The sequence below is a fragment of the Nothobranchius furzeri genome, chromosome 3 (assembly GCF_043380555.1).
Source record: "Nothobranchius furzeri strain GRZ-AD chromosome 3, NfurGRZ-RIMD1, whole genome shotgun sequence".
In the NCBI taxonomy this organism is placed as follows: Eukaryota; Metazoa; Chordata; class Actinopteri; order Cyprinodontiformes; family Nothobranchiidae; genus Nothobranchius; species Nothobranchius furzeri.
Window position 1 is genome coordinate 56355887 of NC_091743.1, and position 19366 is coordinate 56375252.

General features: G+C 43.0%; 1 protein-coding gene across 2 annotated transcripts in view; it reads right to left on the minus strand.

Moving 5' to 3' along the window:
* Positions 1-3485: 3485 nt before the first annotated feature.
* Positions 3486-19366, minus strand: part of prickle2b (prickle homolog 2b) — a 136774-nt gene continuing 120893 nt past the window's right edge. For both annotated transcript variants that reach the window (XM_054751510.2, XM_054751514.2), the window contains 5 exons: positions 8369-8506; positions 6471-6674; positions 5786-5972; positions 4749-5636; positions 3486-4663 (listed from right to left, as the gene is read on the minus strand). In XM_054751510.2, coding sequence (XP_054607485.2) covers positions 3717-4663; positions 4749-5636; positions 5786-5972; positions 6471-6674; positions 8369-8506 — 2364 coding nt within the window. In that variant the 3' untranslated portion in view covers positions 3486-3716. The remainder of the gene's footprint in view (positions 4664-4748; positions 5637-5785; positions 5973-6470; positions 6675-8368; positions 8507-19366) is intronic.

Here is a 19366-nt window from a genome sequence, read left to right on the forward strand (position 1 = left end):
TAAAGAAACAAACTCATGTGGGCTGGTGATGATGATGATTGTCCACACTAGTTAAACATGCGTTTGTGAATAATGGAGGATTCAGGGTTTAGGACTGATCCTAAACAAGAAAACGTTGTCATTTACTCTCCAGTCTGACACAACGTAGCTCACATGTTTACACTGTTGATTTATTTGAATCAGGGTTGCCTAAACGTCTCACTTATGGGCTTTCTGAGTGCCTTTAAGCAAACTGGAACACACACAACTTGCAGGAGGAGATGAGGTGAAGTAAACACACTAAAGTGCCAATTATGCCAACAGCATGAGAGCTTTTCTGTCTCTAAACAACAGCTTGGCATTCACACACCTTGTTCCAAATACAGTAAACGTGTGTGTGTGTGTGTGGATTATGGAAGGGAGCGACAGTAATCCACTCACCACATGGACGTCAAAAGCAATCCAATTTACAGTATGGCACTTCTTAACACTTGGAACTGCAGCCAGGTGTACAGTAAGGGACAACAGTTACCCCCCCCCCCCCCCCCCCCCAGCATATGAATGGTTGTTAGGGACAGATGGGTCGGTGATGCGTTCACACCATGACCCGCATCTCAGCCTGTCTCTGAACAGGAAATACAAACGACCTGTATCGGATACAGAAAACGAAAGGACTCGTGGATGATTTTAGTTATTATTGATTATTATTTTCCCTCCAAGTTTAATCACTTCTGATTTCAATCCCCCCCCCCCCCCCCCCCCCCCCCCCCAAAAAAAAAGACTTTTAGGACTTCCTTCTAGTGTTCACAGGGGCGCCTGCAGAAAATTTTGATAAGAGTGGCCAGAAGGGGCCAAAGAAATTTTTTGGGGTGGCACACCAAATTGGTCCTTGTGGTAACTCTGGGAGAATTTAGTCTGTGGCGATGTACTGCATTACAGCTTTATTTGTTTTAATTTAAATTAACAGTACATATCCAAAACATTTAACTTAAATTTTACAAACACAAACATTTCAGAAAAATTCATTTCAGTTATTTAAAATGTTATCCCAAATTTAATTTAAAAATGCATTTATTTTTGAGGTTAATTCACCTGTTGCTGTGTTCACAAAAAACAAAACAGAAAAATAAAATAAAAATAACAATGGAGACTTTTTTTAAATGGTGAGCAGCAGAAACGTATGTATTTAAAAAAATTCTGATTATTTCTTTACTCATTAATTGTAATATTTTATTTTGTTTTACAATTATGTCTTGAATAAACAAGATCATTATAGGGGTTGACTGAACATTAATATGATTTGTTAACAGGGACAACAATTTTCTAGGGGTGGCCATGGCCCCCTCTTGGCCACCCCTTGGGGGCACCCTTGGTGTTCACAAGTGTTTAGAACAGCTAAAGCTCCAAACATTTAAAAGAGGTTTAAGAAAAAACAAGTTCATTCATTTACAAATCTGTATTACTTTTGTGTATTGATTTTCACATAGAACGAATGGTAAGGGTCCAACATACATCTTAAAGAACATTCAGACTTTATCTCAAACACGTTCTGCAGAGACTCCACAGCTGGCTGAAACAGTCGTGCTGCCGTACCACAAGTCCGTCCGCTCCACTGACATAGGTGCGGCTCACCTCCTACTGAATCCTGGGCTTCAGGGGCATGCTCAGTTCCAGCTCCCTCCCGGACAACGGGCACCTATTTCAAGTGTTCCACCCAGATATCAAAATTCAAGACTTTTTTGAGGTATTAAAATGCTTTTAAGACCCTGTAGTCACCCTGTTAATCAGTAAGACTTCAAAAACAATACTTCCTCTACTCTGCCAAGCTGTCATTTCTCTGGTCCCTAAGCCACATAAAGACTCCACTGTTAACTGGCTCCTAATCTCCCTGTTAAACGATGATCGTAAAACTCTCACCAGATAACAGAATAAAAACAGTAATAGATTCAATTATCGACGAATGTCAGTCTGGTTTACGGAAAATCATCTCAAATAATCTCAGGCTGATCATGGATATACTAAATTACTAAGAACTTATAAAAGGATAGGGGTACCCTCTTCTTATTGGCAGCTGAATTTCTAAAGGTCCAAATTAAGAACAGCACTGTATAACCAATCAACACTGCAAAAAGAATTATTTCTGTAATGTGCAGTTAGCTCATTAAACAGCTGTTTTATAGACACATATCTCTGAGGTGAGTAGTACTATTGCAACTCACACTCACTTTGAGTGTGCACGACACATTCTCTGGCTTCTTGATTTGACTTGTAAAAATACTTTCAAAGGTGACGGTCTTCCCAGGCTTTATTCTTTCAGGGAACAGCTAACTGGGTTTCATTATTTCTTTTTATGTCACAGTAGCACCCATTGATCCTAGAAAAGTAAGGACAAAGGTATTGGCCTTGATCCGATGATGAACAAATGAACCCAAAATAACTTGTTCACAGATGCCATTATGCTGTAGTATCAGGACCATTCTGTGCACAGGGGACGTGGGGCTGGAAATCCCCCCCCCCCCCCCCCCCCCACTTACCTCCAAACATGAAATTTTAAACATAAATTAAAAACAAATAAAAAAAATTAACACAGCAGTGTGAGAAGCACGTGAACCAACAGGAAAATTATCCAAGGTGTATTTGTGATTTTTAGTCAAGAAAATATCCTGTTTGCTTGAAGTTGGACTTATAACCAACATGTTTCGAGCGTCTCTCTATTTTCATCGTGTTGCGTGTGGACTTTTGCCACAAAAAGAAGAAAAAAATAATCTCAATGGGAATTTTATTAGATTAGAAATTGGGCAAGAAAGTTTCTGACTTTTCCTAAAGAGATACAAATGTCCTAGCCATGGTCCAAAAATGTCAAAAACACCATCAGCTGCTTTCAATAACTGCGCCTCCAGACCTCGATCATGTTGGCTGCTTCCAACTTGTGGAGGCTGATCCAATAAATCTGAACATCAGTGGCATTTGTCATCAGGACAACGGACCTCTGTGTGTTTGAATGCGACCGCATCCATTACAATCGGTCAAACCGGAGGAGTATGATTCTAATCAACCTCTGCAACACATTGTCACTCAGTTTATGCATTAAACAGATGCGGAAAGGAGCCATTTTGCACACTTCATCACCCATGTGTTGTCATTCTCTGGAGAGAAACACCAGCTGCCAATGCCAGAAGTCACTGAAACACTCCTTTATTCCACCAGCACCAGGTCAGCGAAAAAATAAACAAAAACACATGCATTTGTTGTTTTTTAGCTCTAATTCTACATTATAGTTATTTAATAAGTAACTGATTCTATCCATACAAAATATAAAAATATGTGAGTCCTCATTTACAACCCTATTTACACAGACTGTTAATTTAAATGAAATTATTAATTCATTTATCTATGTACATTTTAATAGTATCCTATATCGAACACACCGAATACAGATGTCAGACTATCAAACCGACTATGTTGTACATCTTTTTTTGCAGCATGGAATTAAAAGTCATGACTGAGAGATTGCACATCAGGTTTTCATCAAAACTACATGTAACTGTTACACTCAGGAGACGTAGCGAAACTTCAAAATGAACAATCATGCTAACGTTTTTGCCGTTTCATGACTAATCAACTCAGATTCATGAAAGACTTCAAACACTCAATACTGAATTGTGTATATCTGTTCCTGATGGAGGGTGTTAGTGTACACAAGCTGAAGGAAATTCATTGTAGAGACAGTCCAGATGTTAAGTGATAATACAGTTCTTGCTTTTTCTACGTTTGCGGGTGTGCAACTGCCCGTTACTGTTGGGTCCTCCATTCCCCGTGTTGTTGTTGTACTTATGGACCAGCTCCTGGCTGCTGAGGTAGCGCAGCTGGACAGGTCTGGGGATGGGTTCACCCAGGAAGTAGCCCTCATCTTCAGATTCGGAGGATGACGAGCACGTGGAGCACCAGTCGTCATCATAATAATCATCCCAGGAGTACTGGTTCAAACCAGTGCGCCTGGCAGGTGCTGGGTTTTGCAGACACAGGTCTGAAGTGGTCCTGGGGCACTGTCTGAAGAGCTGGGGCTGGTACCTACCCCCTCCTCTGACTCCAAACTGGTCCCTGGCACTCCTCGGTGGTGGGAAACGGTCGTAATCCTCTTGGACACGCAGCAGCTGCGGCCTCTCTTGAGGTCGAACCCGTCGCTCGGCCACTAAGTTCAGAGCGTTTTCAGACCGAGATCGCCGGGATCGCCGCTGGCGGTGATGGTGGTGCCGGCGCCTTTGAGGTGTGTCTTCAGGACCATCCGTTCGGATGCTTGGTTCCCTGCCAGCCACACCGCTCACTCTGCGCTCACTGATGGGTGGCAGACGTGCAGCATTAGCGCTGCTAACCAAACTGATCCGATCCTCCTCCTGATAGGTGAAGCCAGGGGGTAGATGGGTCATTCCCACACCAATCCCCATACTAGGAGGGTCACAGAACTTCACCTGGTACGGCGCAGACCTGGGGACGTTTACCTCCATGTAGGACTGGTTGGCATTGAGACTGTGAATAGACTCGGAGCTACGAAACTGAACAGAGGAGTTGAGTGTATCCATGTTGCTTTTCTCTGACACATTCACTCCAGAGTCTTTGCTCAGGTCTGGCATGGAGAAACGGGAGAGATTCTCCTGATGCCTTCCTCCACCATCTGCTGAGTTGCCTGAAAGAGAAAAAAAGAAAATTGTTGGTTTAAGCTAAATTTAAACACAACCAGAGAGGTTAACCCAGACCATCAGCAGACCTACCTGTAGCATTGGACAAAGTCAAGGACTCTATGGAACCTTTTGGGGTCTGCTCAAGGGGGGTCAGCTGGTCGGGGAAGTTAAGTGCACTGATAGGGTTCCTGCTTCTTGCTACCTGAGCAGTTGTCGGAGCGGCTCCATCTCGGTCTTTCTGAATGCCGTGCAGACTAATGGAGCGCTTGTCTGAGGAGAAGCCATTGTGGTGCTGAGTGCAATGGGACACCTCGATGACGCTCTTTTGGGTCCTCAGTTTGGGAGGGTAGTGCTCCTCTGGAACAGCTGGCTGAAACCACATCTCATTCAAAGAGTGGCCCTTCATAGCGGAGAGGCGGGGTCGCTTCAAACCGCCGTTCTCTTTGGTCCTGTGATCTTGCTGTTGATTGTTCTGTGCAGAGCAGGTGGAGTTAAAGGAACTCCTGACATTGCATTGGCTAAGCAGCTGCAGAGGGGTGGGACTGGCTATCGGATCAGATGGTGATAAATAACTGTAACCATCACCCATCTGCTCCTGGTTCTGCCAGGAGGGCGGCTCGCGAGTTAAACTGGGCGTTTGGCTGGAGAGACTCAGAAGATCCATTTGTATGGAAAGTGGGTCCACCTCTTCTGAATACCTATCAGACTGCCCCCCACCCACTCCTCCTCCTCCACTCTTTGTAGTTTTGCTGCTGCGTCTGGACTCTCTGGTAGAGCGAGCACTTTGGAAGGCTGAATCAGAAGAATCAGAGCCATTGGGCTCTTCACCCAGACTGCACGAGCGTGAGCAGAAGATTTGACCCTGTTTAGGCAGAAAGGGCCGACCTAGCAGGGATCGTTTGCAGCGGGCACAGCAGAAACAACCCTCGGTGGCGTGCCAGTGCTGTCCATCATACGTCATCTGGCCTTGGTCGATGCCTGCAGAAAGACAAGCACATAAATCCACAGGATTGATCAGAATTTGCAGACAACTGACATCTGACATCGTCTGACCACCAGGACGGCAATGTTTAGAGAAGGTACTCTACATGACAGTACTTCATTACAAACCCCTTAAACCAACTTACCGATATGATCCCCACAGGAGTCGCAGTACTCGGCGTAGAGCGACTCAAAGCAGGAGCAGCAGTAGGGCCGTCCCTCCTTCATGATGTAACGCTGGCCCCCCAGCACCGTCTCACACTCAAAACAGCAGAAGTGCTTCATGTGCCAGTGACGACCCTCTGCCTCTGTGCACTCATCCGCAAGGATGATCTAGGAACGGAGATAAGAAAGCATTGTTTACTGGGTTATTACTCAGTGCTGAATGACCGCACAGAATTAGCTTGCCTCCCTCCTCCTAAAAGCCCCACTTCCCCTCTGCTGCTTGGAACTCATCGTCTTTGTCTCCAACCTGCGGAGGAGGCTAATGCGAGTGGGGACCTGGCGAAATCTAGGTGGTGCATTTGCATTTAATTACTCTGCTGTTAAACCATCGGGGTGCCTCTTAAGTACCACCATGTCCTTGTTCCCGTTGGCACAGTAAGAAGGTAATTCTGTGTTAATGTTTAGGAGATCAGGCGAAAGAAAGCTGACCCCATTAAAGTGGAAAACCAGTAAGTGTCTTGTGACAGCTGGTTGGTGTTTGGAGGCCTACAGAAAGCATGTGTGAGAGTGTGAACGCTGTATAAATAGCTTTACGGACACAGTTCATGTGGATCTATTAATACACTTGCATCTCTGTGCAGGCATGATGTGTCTGCGTGTGTGTACCTCGTCGCAGGCCGTGCAGCGCGGCTTCAGTCGCTCAGCGTGGTGCCGGCCGCAGTAAATCTTCCCGTCCTGGTGGAAGTAGATGAGGTCCACCAGGAGCTCCTTACACGTGCTGCACACAAAGCAGGCAGGGTGCCAACACACAGCGTGACCCGCTCGGGATGCAAACACAGCGATGTCGCCACCATTTATCTGCCCTCCGCACTAAGAAGAAAATGAAAGGAACAGATTCAACCTTTTTATTTGCTTCATTAGTTTTATAAAAGCCAACTTCTTTCTCAGCTTTGTTCATCCTGGAATAAACACGCATCTCAAACACAAGCATGCTTTATTACTAATGATCAAGGAAATAAACGGGTACATAAAGATTTAGGATTTAGCTAAAACATATAACACGACTCCTGGCTTTTATGTCTCTTTTCATTTTAGACATTGTGCTAAAATCTTGGTGTTAACGTCCGTGGCTCTTCAGTTCAAACTTAGTGGTTCCTAAGACCTGATCAAAAGGGTTAATGTTTGAGTTTAAAATGTGTGATAAACTATACTAAAGAATGGGATAGAGAAATCTTTCTGTTTATTGGTATCACATCTCTATGTTGATACTCATCTTCAGATCTTCACTTTTGACCTATGGTATTGTGTCTTACAGCACCACATCTTTGCTGGGCCAACTCCATCCATGCTCTGCTCTTTCCTGGACACTAAACCAACAACATACTTCCCTGTCATGAGTCATGATGGTTTGGTCCATGAATGCTAATTTTCAGTATGACGTAGATCTGACGGACTTTCTCTGACCTGAGCATTTCCCGCCTATTTTCTATCTGTGGGTAACGCAGAAGATAGGGGTAGAAGACTACTTCAACATTCTGCATGCGTGAGAAACTCAGAGTGACCGATCACATGTCAAAAACAACAAGTACAAAATGGTTTCTCAGTGAACTTGCTCTTTAAATAAATGAACATAATATTCTGCATCATCTGTCTAAAAAGGCAGACTACAAAAAAGGCAAATAGTTATTTCCATGTGCAGGTATGCATGCAGAGAAAAGACTGAGGTGAAATAAGATGACCTCCATGCAATAAACCGAAGACTATATTGGACAAATTTATGGCAAGATAAACTAGACAGTGAGAGTGGGGTGGAGGTGTAATAGCAGAGACACGCAGGAAGATTAACGACACAAAGTTCTCCAGAGACAGGAAGCAAGTCAGGTGGCAGAGTAGACTTAGAGAGGCAGTTAGGGTTGGTACAATCAGGGTGACAGCTAACACAAAGTCAGCTGCAGTAAAGAGGTCAAGGAAAGAGGAGGAACTCGCTTTCATACACACTCTGCTACTCCATGTAGTGTACGCGTGTTTCTGTATGTTTCTGCCCTGGAGTTCAACCTGTTCTCCACACAGTAACAAATAGCCAGCGGATGCTGAAGTGTGCAGGTTTGTTGTTACAAGAACGCTCCATTACACTCAGTAGTCCCATAAGGATACTAAAAAGAGTGCATGTAGGCTGTTTATTAGGAATTTCATAGGACACAGGATCCTACTGTGGACTAGCAGGCCTGTTTAACCCAGACTTGGTTCTCGGAGGCATTTGCTAGATTTTAATTTTAAAAAACAAAATGGTATAATTGCTGCAGTCTGACAGCTGGGGAAAGACAAGACTACACATAGATACGGCAACATTAAAGGTGAGGCAGGAAAGGTCACAAATCAGACTGATGTTGCATCTTTGTCCCTTCATATGTCAACATGAAGCAGCTGTCGTACATCACGTAAGCCAAAATGCCAGCAGGGTGTTTTCATTGTGTCAGTCTCATGATTCACAGACACATAAACACACTACTGAATGAAAACATGCTTCAAAAGTAAAAAAATAAAAAAATAAAAAATTCAACCACCTGCTCACAGATTGCCCCCATCATCGTCACCGGGAACGGACGGACGTTACCACGACCCAGGTTCTCCCGTTTCCTTTGATTACTGAAGAGCTTCAGTTCTCGCTTCTCCTCATCATCCAGGCTGTTGCAGTAGCGCACCTGTGCACATACAACCCGTCCAATGATTACCAGGCTGTGTGCCATTACATGTGATTATCTAACGAAAGATGAAGAAATAAGACACAAAACACGAGTGGTCCTACTTCGAATGATGACTAATATTCTGCTAGAATACTAATTAGGAAAACTTCAGAAACACTACTTCAGTAGAAACAACACAAGTTCATTTTTGGATGTTCTATACATTTTTACAGTTTTTAAATGTGGATAAGGAACATTTAAGTCAATACAGTTGGTTTTAAATAGTTTATCCTTCACCGTTTCAAAAACGGATTTAGAGTGTTTTCTAAAAATCCCAAGACTTTTCTCACAAACCGAGTCTGCTCCTCTGACTTCAACGGGCCTTTAAATTGTTCTTTGCCTGGAGAACCACAGGCAGCAAAGCGCTCCCACAGGATGATAGAACCGTGTTTACCACAGGTAGGAGACATCTTCCTTAAGGGCTCAGACGTACGGTAAATTTCCTACACTTTAATTCTCCCTTTAAACTTGGATTAGGGTCTACAAAATGCTTCTGTTCACACAGGTGGATTCTCAGTATGTGCGTACTGAACACAAGCCTCAACTCGCTTCTATACTCATAAAACCATCCCACCAGCCATAATCATCTATTACTTTAGTAAATGGCTTTTATTGGGTCAGCCGCGACTGGTTGAGGTTGTAGTGAACAGTGCAGGGAGCCTAAGTCACGCCCATCTACTTCTGGACCATGGGTCCCTGGAAGAAGGAAAAAATGAATGCAAGTCAATGGGGCTAAAAATGCTATTTTCTAATCGTGTTTGTTATGTGCCATGGATTTCACATATGATGAATTTTAAAGATGCATTTTGATTCCAAGAAAATACTTATTTTCGAACGGCAGCAAAAGATACTTTATGGTTTGTTTCAAAATACGGCCAGGACTACAAATGCACACCACCAAATTGACGCCATCAATCCAGACACGGAAGAAAGCAGAGGAAAAATTGCTATAAGTCCAGCGCACTTCATATCCTTCCTTCAGGTGGAAAGAACCACCATAAATCTGGCCATGTGGTAAGTAGCAGCTACGCTAGGGGAGAGGAGATTCTGTGGTGACGTCGTATATGACACGTACCGACTTCTGATTTGTATGGGAATTACACATTTTTACAAGCTGATAAATCTCAAAGTACGTGACGGGCGTGGTCGAAACACCCATCATTAGTTTTCATTTAAATTGAAGGACAACATATGTGAGATCCAGGGCGTGAGGCAAAGAAAATAGCTCTTTTAGCTCCGTTGACTTGCTTTGCTTTATGTTTTTCCGGAGACCCATGAGCCGACCGGAAAGGGAGAAGACATAGGCTCTATATTGTTTCACACCTCACTTCCTGTCTAGCGCATTTTTGATAATCCACATGCAGAGTCCAGAAAAACTGGACTTCAAGCGGAAACTTTCCGGAGCTCCGGATCCACACCACGCTATATCTGGTGTGAATGCTCTGATTGGACTCAGTGATTTCTGGTTTATTTAAATACCGTACAGAATCGGACCGCATCCGTTCAGCATCCAGTGTGAATGAGGCTTACGTTAGAAAAATGCACAGGAATGTCTTCTGTAACTAGAATCCCAACAAATCCAGTCTCAAAATCCAATATGGCTACCTAGTGACCGCTGAAGTGACTAACAGTTTTTTTGCATTTATTTCATCTTGTATCACATTTAACATATTCTACTTTGCAACTCATGTTACTACAGAGTTTCAACACGTTTAACACAAAGTAACTGATAGTTAAGGGCTCATTTTTCTAACTTAGCCTAACTGGTTTTTTGACTTGCAGCTGAATCATGTTCAAAATTTTGAAGTAAATGTAACCGGATTACAGGATACAATAAGATAATTAAAAGAAAAAATAAACAAATGGGCCAATAATTAGGTTCGGGGAGAATTGGAGGTTGTTTAAGAATGACTGGAGTCACGGGTATAGCATGAAACGGTTTATATACTAAATTTTAATAAAAATGGGAAATATAACACATAAAGATAACACACAAAAACAGATGAAAACAATCAACAATAGTAAAATGCTCGGTATGAGATTTGATCATATGAGTCACAAGTCAGCCGGCGTCAAGTCAAATCCCCACGCTTGGGGTGAAAGTCAGAGTCCGGTGGTGCGATTTTTTCCTACCGCACCGTTGAGATTGTTCACAGAAGAGAGCAGTCTGCTCTTCAGTTACTTGAGATGTCCTGGTTCGTTCAGTGGTTAAGGCTCGCCATCTCCCTCGTCAGGAAGAAATCCAGTTCTCGTTCCAAGTGAGTGATCATAGGAGTCGGGATCAAACCCAAGGAAAAAAAAAAAACCCAGCCAACGCGCTCCAACGGTTCCCTCCTACAGAGGATTGGTTCACTCTGTCGTCTCCACACAAATCGCGTTGGTTCCAAGTTCCTAGCTCTTATTAGAAGGAGTCAAGTCCGCCTCTCCCTCTATCTATACGGCACCCAAATCAGGGTTCTTCACGGCCTCGACCGTTGTTTTTTTTTCTCTCTCTCTCTCTCTCTAACCGCTCAGTCTTTGCTTTCTGTATCTGCGTGCTGCACAGCCGTTTGTCTCTCCTCTCGCTCAGCTGCGTCGCACGGTTTTATTTCGCGGAGGCGGGACTTATTTCTCTCAGCCAATGAAATTTCAGATTCCCACCTGGACCAATAGTATACAGCTTTCCTCTTCTGTTTCTGTTAGTGATGTTCAAGATTCTTGTTTTAACCGATGTTTAATATTAAACTCGTTATTTTAGTTATTCACCCTTCCAATAATTCATTATGAAATTATCTATTAGTTAATTAGATATCTATTAATTAGTATTGTTAATTTCCTTAATTTATATTTTATATTTTATCTAAATTGAGGATGGATCATATTAGTAAGCCAATTAGTTAATACCTCATTAAGGTTCTAGCTTCTGGGTTACATCCTCCCCCATTAAATATCATGCACGTCCCTGTGCATTGTTTCTACGGGGTACACAACTTCTTGAGTAAGAGAGTCAATAAAAGCTTTATTAAGTCCTTGGAAAAGGGACCTAACTACGGTCACTAGTGGATTGCCCAATTGAGAGTAAGTTAGTCTTTGAGGAGGCTGACTACTTCGTTCAGATCTCCTGACATACATCTCTGGTTGCACAGTATCATGCTCATCCGTTTCGGTTTGATTCTCAACTGAGACAGGACGAAGTGAGCTCTCTGTTTCCGACAGAGCTGATGAGCTATTCTCTAAGACTTTGGTCTTTTCAGATGTATGTGTCTGATCGTGTATGATGGGTTCAAAACTTACATCACGTTGCTGCGACTTTAGGACACCATCCAATTGAGGTAGGTTTGTGTTAGTTTCATCCCCCGTTTCTACGTCAGGTAAGTATACTTCGTTTTTTTTCGTTTTTTCAGGTAAGTATGTTGCTGCTTCTTTCACTCTTTCAGGTAAGAATGTCGCAGTTTCACTCATTCTGTCAGGTAAGAATGTTTCGGTGTTGATGCCTTTGTCAAGTAAGGACAATTCAGCATTTTCATTACCAGCTAAGGTTGGTTCCTTGCGATCCCCTGTGTGTAAGGATAGTGTGTTTTGTTGTTGAATATTATTTACCGGTCCTGAATCTGCTATGAGTTCCCTATTTGGCAAGGTGACCGCTATTTGATAGGATGGTCGGTTTAGCACTTGTGGAAGATCAGAGTAATAAAACTCATCTACCTCTTCGTCAAGTGGCTCATCTGGGTCAGGTTCTAAGGCTGAACTCTGTCTTGTATGAGGTCTGCTAGGTTTCGTAACGCGTTCTGTTTCATTTTCTAATGAAGAGAGAAAACCACAAGGCAGTAAAAGATCTCTGTGGAGTGTTCTGTTGGGTCCTTCTCCGTTCTCTGGTTTTACAGTGTATACTGGCAAGTTTTCCATCTGTTTGAGAACTATATACACTGTTTGCTCCCATTTGTCTGCTAATTTATGCTTTTCTCTTAAGCGAAGATTTCGGACTAAAACACGATCTCCCACACCTAGTGTGGACTCACGAATGTTTCTGTCGAACCGTTCTTTGTTCTTCCTCGCTGTTTTTTGAGAGTTTTTTATGACAATGTCATAACTCTGTTCCAGATGACTCTTCAGTTCTTTAACATACTGAGAATGAGTTATAGAGGGCTTGTTCAAATGCGGTAACCCAAAGGCAATATCTATAGGCAACCGAGGCTGCCTACCGAACATTAGCTCGTAGGGAGAGTATCCCGTCACGTCATTTTTTGTACAATTGTACGAGTGAGTAAGTGGTTTTACAAAATCGCGCCAGTGATGTTTCTCAGTGGCTTGTAAAGTTCCCAACATGCTGAGTAATGTACGATTGTACCGTTCAACGGGGTTGCCACGAGGGTGATAAGGGCTCGTTCTGACTTTACGGATACCAAGTAAAGAACAAAGTTCCTTGATTGTACGTGATTCGAAATCCCGTCCCTGATCACTATGAAGACGCTCAGGAAACCCGTAGTGGACTAAAAAATGTTCCCACAGGTTCTTCGCGACGGTGGTGGCTTTCTGATCTTTGGTTGGGATGGACACTGCATACTTTGTAAAATGGTCTGTAATCACTAAGACATCTTTAGTGTTCTTACTGTCTGGTTCTATGGAGAGAAAATCCATGCAAACTAACTCCATAGGTCTGGTGGTGGTAATACTCACCATTGGAGCAGCTTTGTCAGGGAGGGCCTTCCGACGGATACATCTTTCGCAAGTTTTAACTTTGATTTCGATATCACTAGCCATTCTTGGCCAGTAAAAACGGGACCGAATGAGATCTGTCGTACGTTCAACCCCAAGATGCCCCATATCATCATGTAGGCTTTGCATGACTGTTGAACGTAATGAATCAGGCAAGACTAACTGCAATGATGTCTCTGGTCCTAATTGGCGTCTCCGGTACAGTAAATCATTTTGAAACTCAAACCGTTTCCACTCTCTCAAAAGGTTAAGAACCACCGGGGGTTCTGCAATAGTATCAGTTGGCGGTTTATTGTCAGTCATAAGCAGCTGAATGACTCGGCCAATGGTTGGATCTTTCCTCTGCAAGGAGACAAGGTCAGCATGGTTATACTTGGGCACAGCAAAGAAACTGTCACTATTGTCTTCCAACTGGAATAGGTCTGGAATGGCCGCTGCAGACATGGCAAGTGACTGAACTAAACCACAAGGAGAATCAGTCTCATCCAAGACCATGTGCTTTTGGCATGTTGCCTTCACTGCTTCGGCTTGAAGTTGAAGCTCGACTTCTTTGACAGAGGATAAAAGATGAGATCGGAACTCATCTAGTCGTTGGCATTCCTCAGTGAATTTTGAGTTGTCTTCAGGTTTATCATGCAGCCTCCTAGACAGGCCATCCGCGTCAACGTTCTGTGTACCTGCACGGTATCTGATGTCAAAATTATAGGTGGACAACGCAGCTAGCCAACGATAGCTCGTTGCATCGAGTTTTGCCGTTGTTAAGAGGTAAGTTAACGGATTATTATCAGTAATGACAGTGAATGTGTTCCCATACAAATAGTCATGAAACTTATCTGTTATGGCCCACTTTAAGGCTAGAAACTCTAACTTGTGCGCAGGGTACCTAGTTTCACTAGAGCTTAAACCGCGACTTGCATAAGCGATTACCTGTGTGACACCGTTTTGCACTTGGTATAGCGCTGCACCGAGTCCGGTCGTACTAGCATCTGTGTGTACTAGATATGGGAGTTTTGCGTCAGCGTAGCCAAGAACTGGCGAAGTGGTAAGTTTTTCAATAATAGTTTGAAAGGACTTCTCACAGTCTTGGCTCCAACGATTCCCAAAGGGTTCTTTGGGGTTCAAGTACTTTGATCTACATGGTGGTGTTTTAAAGTTTTTCCGTTTGGGTGGATAACCAGCCGTGAGAGATGTTAGTGGCTTGACAATATTTGAGTAATCTTTAACGAAGCGTCGGTAATAACCGGTAAATCCTAAGAAAGATTGGAGTTCCTTCAAAGTCTGAGGCTTCGGCCATGTTTTGAGTGCTTCCACCTTATCTGGATCGGTTTTTATGCCATCTCGAGATACTATATGTCCAAGATAACGCACAGATGTCTGGAAAAAACGACACTTATCTGGTGATAGCTTGAGTCCGTATTCTCTAAGCCGTTCAAGAACGTGAGAAAGTCTGGTTTCGTGTTCTTCCAAGGAGTTGGAAAAGACGATCAAGTCGTCTAGGAAAACTAACACTTCCTTCAGATTAATGTCCTTCATACACTTTTCCATAACCCGTTGGAAAGTGCTTGGAGCATTTGTTATTCCTTGTGGCATACGGTTAAATTCATAAAACCCAAACGGGCAAACAAAAGCAGTTTTAGGTTTATCCTTTTCACACATCTCTATTTGATAGTAACCTGACTTGAGGTCCATCACAGAAAACCACTGTGATCCAGCGAGAGCAGAAAAGGACTCCTCCAAGTTAGGCAGGGCATATGCGTCGCGAATGGTTTGCAGATTAAGCTTTCTATAGTCTATACATAGACGTACCTCACCATTCTTTTTCCGAACTACCACTATTGGTGAGGCAAATGGAGACTCCGACTCTCTTATTATACCGGTTTCCAAGAGGGCTTCCAAATGTTTTCTCACGGCTTCATAATCATGTGGATGGATCGGCCGAGATTTCTGTTTGAATGGGGTCTCGTCTTTTAAGTTGATGTGATGTCTTATCTGTTGTGTATGACCAAAATCAAGATCGTGGTGCGAAAACACATCGGAGTAAGTGTTAAGTTTGTTGGTGATCCTCCCTTTCCATTCTTCGGACAAGGGCGAAGTACCGAAGTCAAAACTGAGAGGAGGGTTTGAAGGTGAAGTCTGTTGCTGCGAACTACACGCCGCAAGTACTTTCTGATCACTTTTGTCAGGTTCTGGATATGGCATAACACGATCGGCTTTAACTAACTCAGCGATCACACAGTTAGTGGGTAATGTGATGTCATGGTTAGTTTCGTTTCTTAGTACAACAGGTACTTTGTATGGACCATGTGAAGGTAAGGAAATGAGGCAACAGTCTACAATTATACCCCCTGGTAGAGAACCATTGGTGGGTTGTTCAATGAGTGCATAAGGCTCATGCTTGTTTTGGCTGGGTTGCATAAACCCTTCTAGTAACAGTTTTTTATTTGCAGGGAGAACTTCTTGGGTTCTCCCTCGAAGCTTCACCACACCAACTCGTCCATCTTTGCTTTGTTTTTTTCTGACTGCTAAGGCTTTTAGCACGTGTTGGTACCCATAAGAGAGTGCCTTGGAATCAGGTAAGTTATTGGCAGACAATTGCTCATACAAAGGATCGAGTGTGTTTGTGCCAATGAGTAGTGGTGTATCAGAGTTTGAGCTTATATCCGGAACCACTAACGCAAGGGTAGGTAACTCAAGTCCAGACTGATCGAGCTCTTTTGGAAATGTGACACTTATCTCTATGTATCCTAAATAAGGAACTGCTTGACCGTTTGCGCCCTCGACTTCTAACAGATTACTGATGGGTTTAATTGAGAGGTCAGGTAAGTGTTCTTGGTAAAAAGAATTGGCAATGGTGGTTACCTGGGACCCTGAATCCAGTAAACAATTACATTCAACACTGTTAACTGAGACTGTAGCTGTGCATCGCCCACCCACTAATCTTTTGGGAAGTTTTGGCACTGAATGAGCATGAACTGGCTTGCAAAAAAGTCTCTCTGTCCTTTCCTTAGAGGGACTTGGTTCTACTTTAGCACCTATCTGTCCCACGATAGGAGCTTCTACCGGTTTAAAGGAGGAGACTGAGCAATTGGCTTTGACATCTCCCACTCGCGCTACTTCTGTCTAAGAGCAAGTCTTTTAGTTGCAACTAGTGCTGGATTTGGCTCGTTGCTACAGCTAGAAGCTATGTGCCCATCTTCTCCGCACTTAAAACAGTATCCAGGCTTTGGTCTGGGCACCACTGCTGTTATCTGCTGAATCTGTTTGGGCTCATCTGGAATTTTAGTCCCCACACGGGGTTTTGACTCTTTTTGAGTTTTCTTTGCCTTTTTATCTGTGTTGTTAACCTTAAGCTGTGCAATTTGGCTCCTGAGCTCAGCGATTTGTTTGCGTAAGTCATCACAGTTATCATCTATTTCCAGTTCACAAGTGTTTTTACTCTGAGAGCATGTTGTTTGCACATTTGAATACACTCTAGTTCGTTGTGCCCCTAAGTGTTGTTTCATGCGTGCTGCTTTAGTAGCCTGTTTGTCTTCTTCAGTGCGCAGTTTGAGGAGAAGTGCTGTAAAATGAGGCGGGTTGTCTTTCTTTTGTTCGAGTTGCAGGTTTGAAATCAGCGAGCTGTCCCAACAGCCTCTGCAAAACTGCTTGAGCAGCTGCTGGTCGGCGTCACTGGAGGAAATTCCATTCCTCTGAATAACTAGGTTTAACAAGGTGTATAACCTCTGAAAGTAATCGGAAGGTTTTTCACCACTGTCCTGGTTTGTGTTTAAGAAGCGAGCAAAGAGCTCGTCGCCGTCTTCGACAGCTGCGTAAGCTGAATCGAGATGTTCAAGGTACGTTTCCGGGTCGGATTTTGGACTAAGAGCTTTAACGATGCTCGCTGCTGGGGCTGACAGACTCTCCACGATTCTTCGTACAATTTGGGACTTGGTGAGTGAAGGATCATTTATGCATAACACTACACTACTACGCCAAGTATCATAGTCAGTTTCAAAAGAAGGGTGTGGAACTCGCCCTGAGAACGGTTTTAGTCTGTATTGTGAAGTAGGCGGAGGGATAACCTCACTGCTTTTAACAATGTGTTCCACAATAACTCGCTGAACCTCAGGTGTGTTTAAAAGATTTGGTGGAATGCAAGGGTTTTGTTTTCCAGTCTCTGTAGGTGGACAATTGTCCTTTGAGTTGTTCATATAGTTAACTTCTGGTGTTAAAGGCAGGGAATATGTAACTTGGTCACTATGGAGCATTGGCTCTGGTTCAGTGACTGGTTCAGATGCATGGGTATCCCTTCCTAAAGATTCCCCAATTTTTGCCAGTTCCTCCATTAGAAGGTCTTTAAATGATTGATTGCTACGCGCAGCTATGTCCCTGAGCTCTGACAGATAGGCATCAGTGGCAGATGTGCTAGTTTCTAGACTGTACGCGCTGGCTAGGTCTTGAATATGAAAGAAAACATCTGGGTTCCTAGTACAAGGTTTGTCATAGGGTAAACATTGTTTCTTTAATTCCTTAACAGTGGCTTCATGTTGAAACTCCACAATAATCTGATCACAGTTTGGTAACTTAATGCGCCTGTTAACTGGTCCGAATCCTTCCATAAACCCAAAGACTTCGTTATCAAGGTCTGTATCAGTTAACCCACTGATTAAAACAGCATTTGAAACTTTGACCTTTTCTGTTTTCACAACTTCCATTTTAAAACACTCAAAAGTACCAATAATGCCAAAATGGCAAACCACTGTGACCTCCAGGCACTCTTATGATGTCAGTCAATGGTTAGCTAAGGTAACAACTCTACAATTCTCCTGGCTGGCTCGCCAAGTTTTATGTAACCGGATTACAGGATACAATAAGATAATTAAAAGAAAAAATAAACAAATGGGCCAATAATTAGGTTCGGGGAGAATTGGAGGTTGTTTAAGAATGACTGGAGTCACGGGTATAGCATGAAACGGTTTATATACTAAATTTTAATAATAATGGGAAATATAACACATAAAGATAACACACAAAAACAGATGAAAACAATCGACAATAGTAAAATGCTCGGTATGAGATTTGATCATATGAGTCACAAGTCAGCCGGCGTCAAGTCAAATCCCCACGCTTGGGGTGAAAGTCAGAGTCCGGTGGTGCGATTTTTTCCTACCGCACCGTTGAGATTGTTCACAGAAGAGAGCAGTCTGCTCTTCAGTTACTTGAGATGTCCTGGTTCGTTCAGTGGTTAAGGCTCGCCATCTCCCTCGTCAGGAAGAAATCCAGTTCTCGTTCCAAGTGAGTGATCATAGGAGTCGGGATCAAACCCAAGGAAAAAAAAAAACCCAGCCAACGCGCTCCAACGGTTCCCTCCTACAGAGGATTGGTTCACTCTGTCGTCTCCACACAAATCGCGTTGGTTCCAAGTTCCTAGCTCTTATTAGAAGGAGTCAAGTCCGCCTCTCCCTCTATCTATGCGGCACCCAAATCAGGGTTCTTCACGGCCTCGACCGTTGTTTTTTTTTCTCTCTCTCTCTCTCTCTAACCGCTCAGTCTTTGCTTTCTGTATCTGCGTGCTGCACAGCCGTTTGTCTCTCCTCTCGCTCAGCTGCGTCGCACGGTTTTATTTCGCGGAGGCGGGACTTATTTCTCTCAGCCAATGAAATTTCAGATTCCCACCTGGACCAATAGTATACAGCTTTCCTCTTCTGTTTCTTTTAGTGATGTTCAAGATTCTTGTTTTAACCGATGTTTAATATTAAACTCGTTATTTTAGTTATTCACCCTTCCAATAATTCATTATGAAATTATCTATTAGTTAATTAGATATCTATTAATTAGTATTGTTAATTTCCTTAATTTATATTTTATATTTTATCTAAATTGAGGATGGATCATATTAGTAAGCCAATTAGTTAATACCTCATTAAGGTTCTAGCTTCTGGGTTACATAAACAAAACACTTCACTTGGAAGATGAAAAAAATTAGCCTCCATTTCCAAAACATCATGCCCTTAATGTTAAACATTGTGATTAAAACAAAGCAAAGTAAGGCTGAGTTTGCAGAAACGCCCCAATCTTCTAAGAGAATTTCAAAACCAGTATGCCAGGATGCATCGTGGCAATGATTTATTAATGTCACAAATC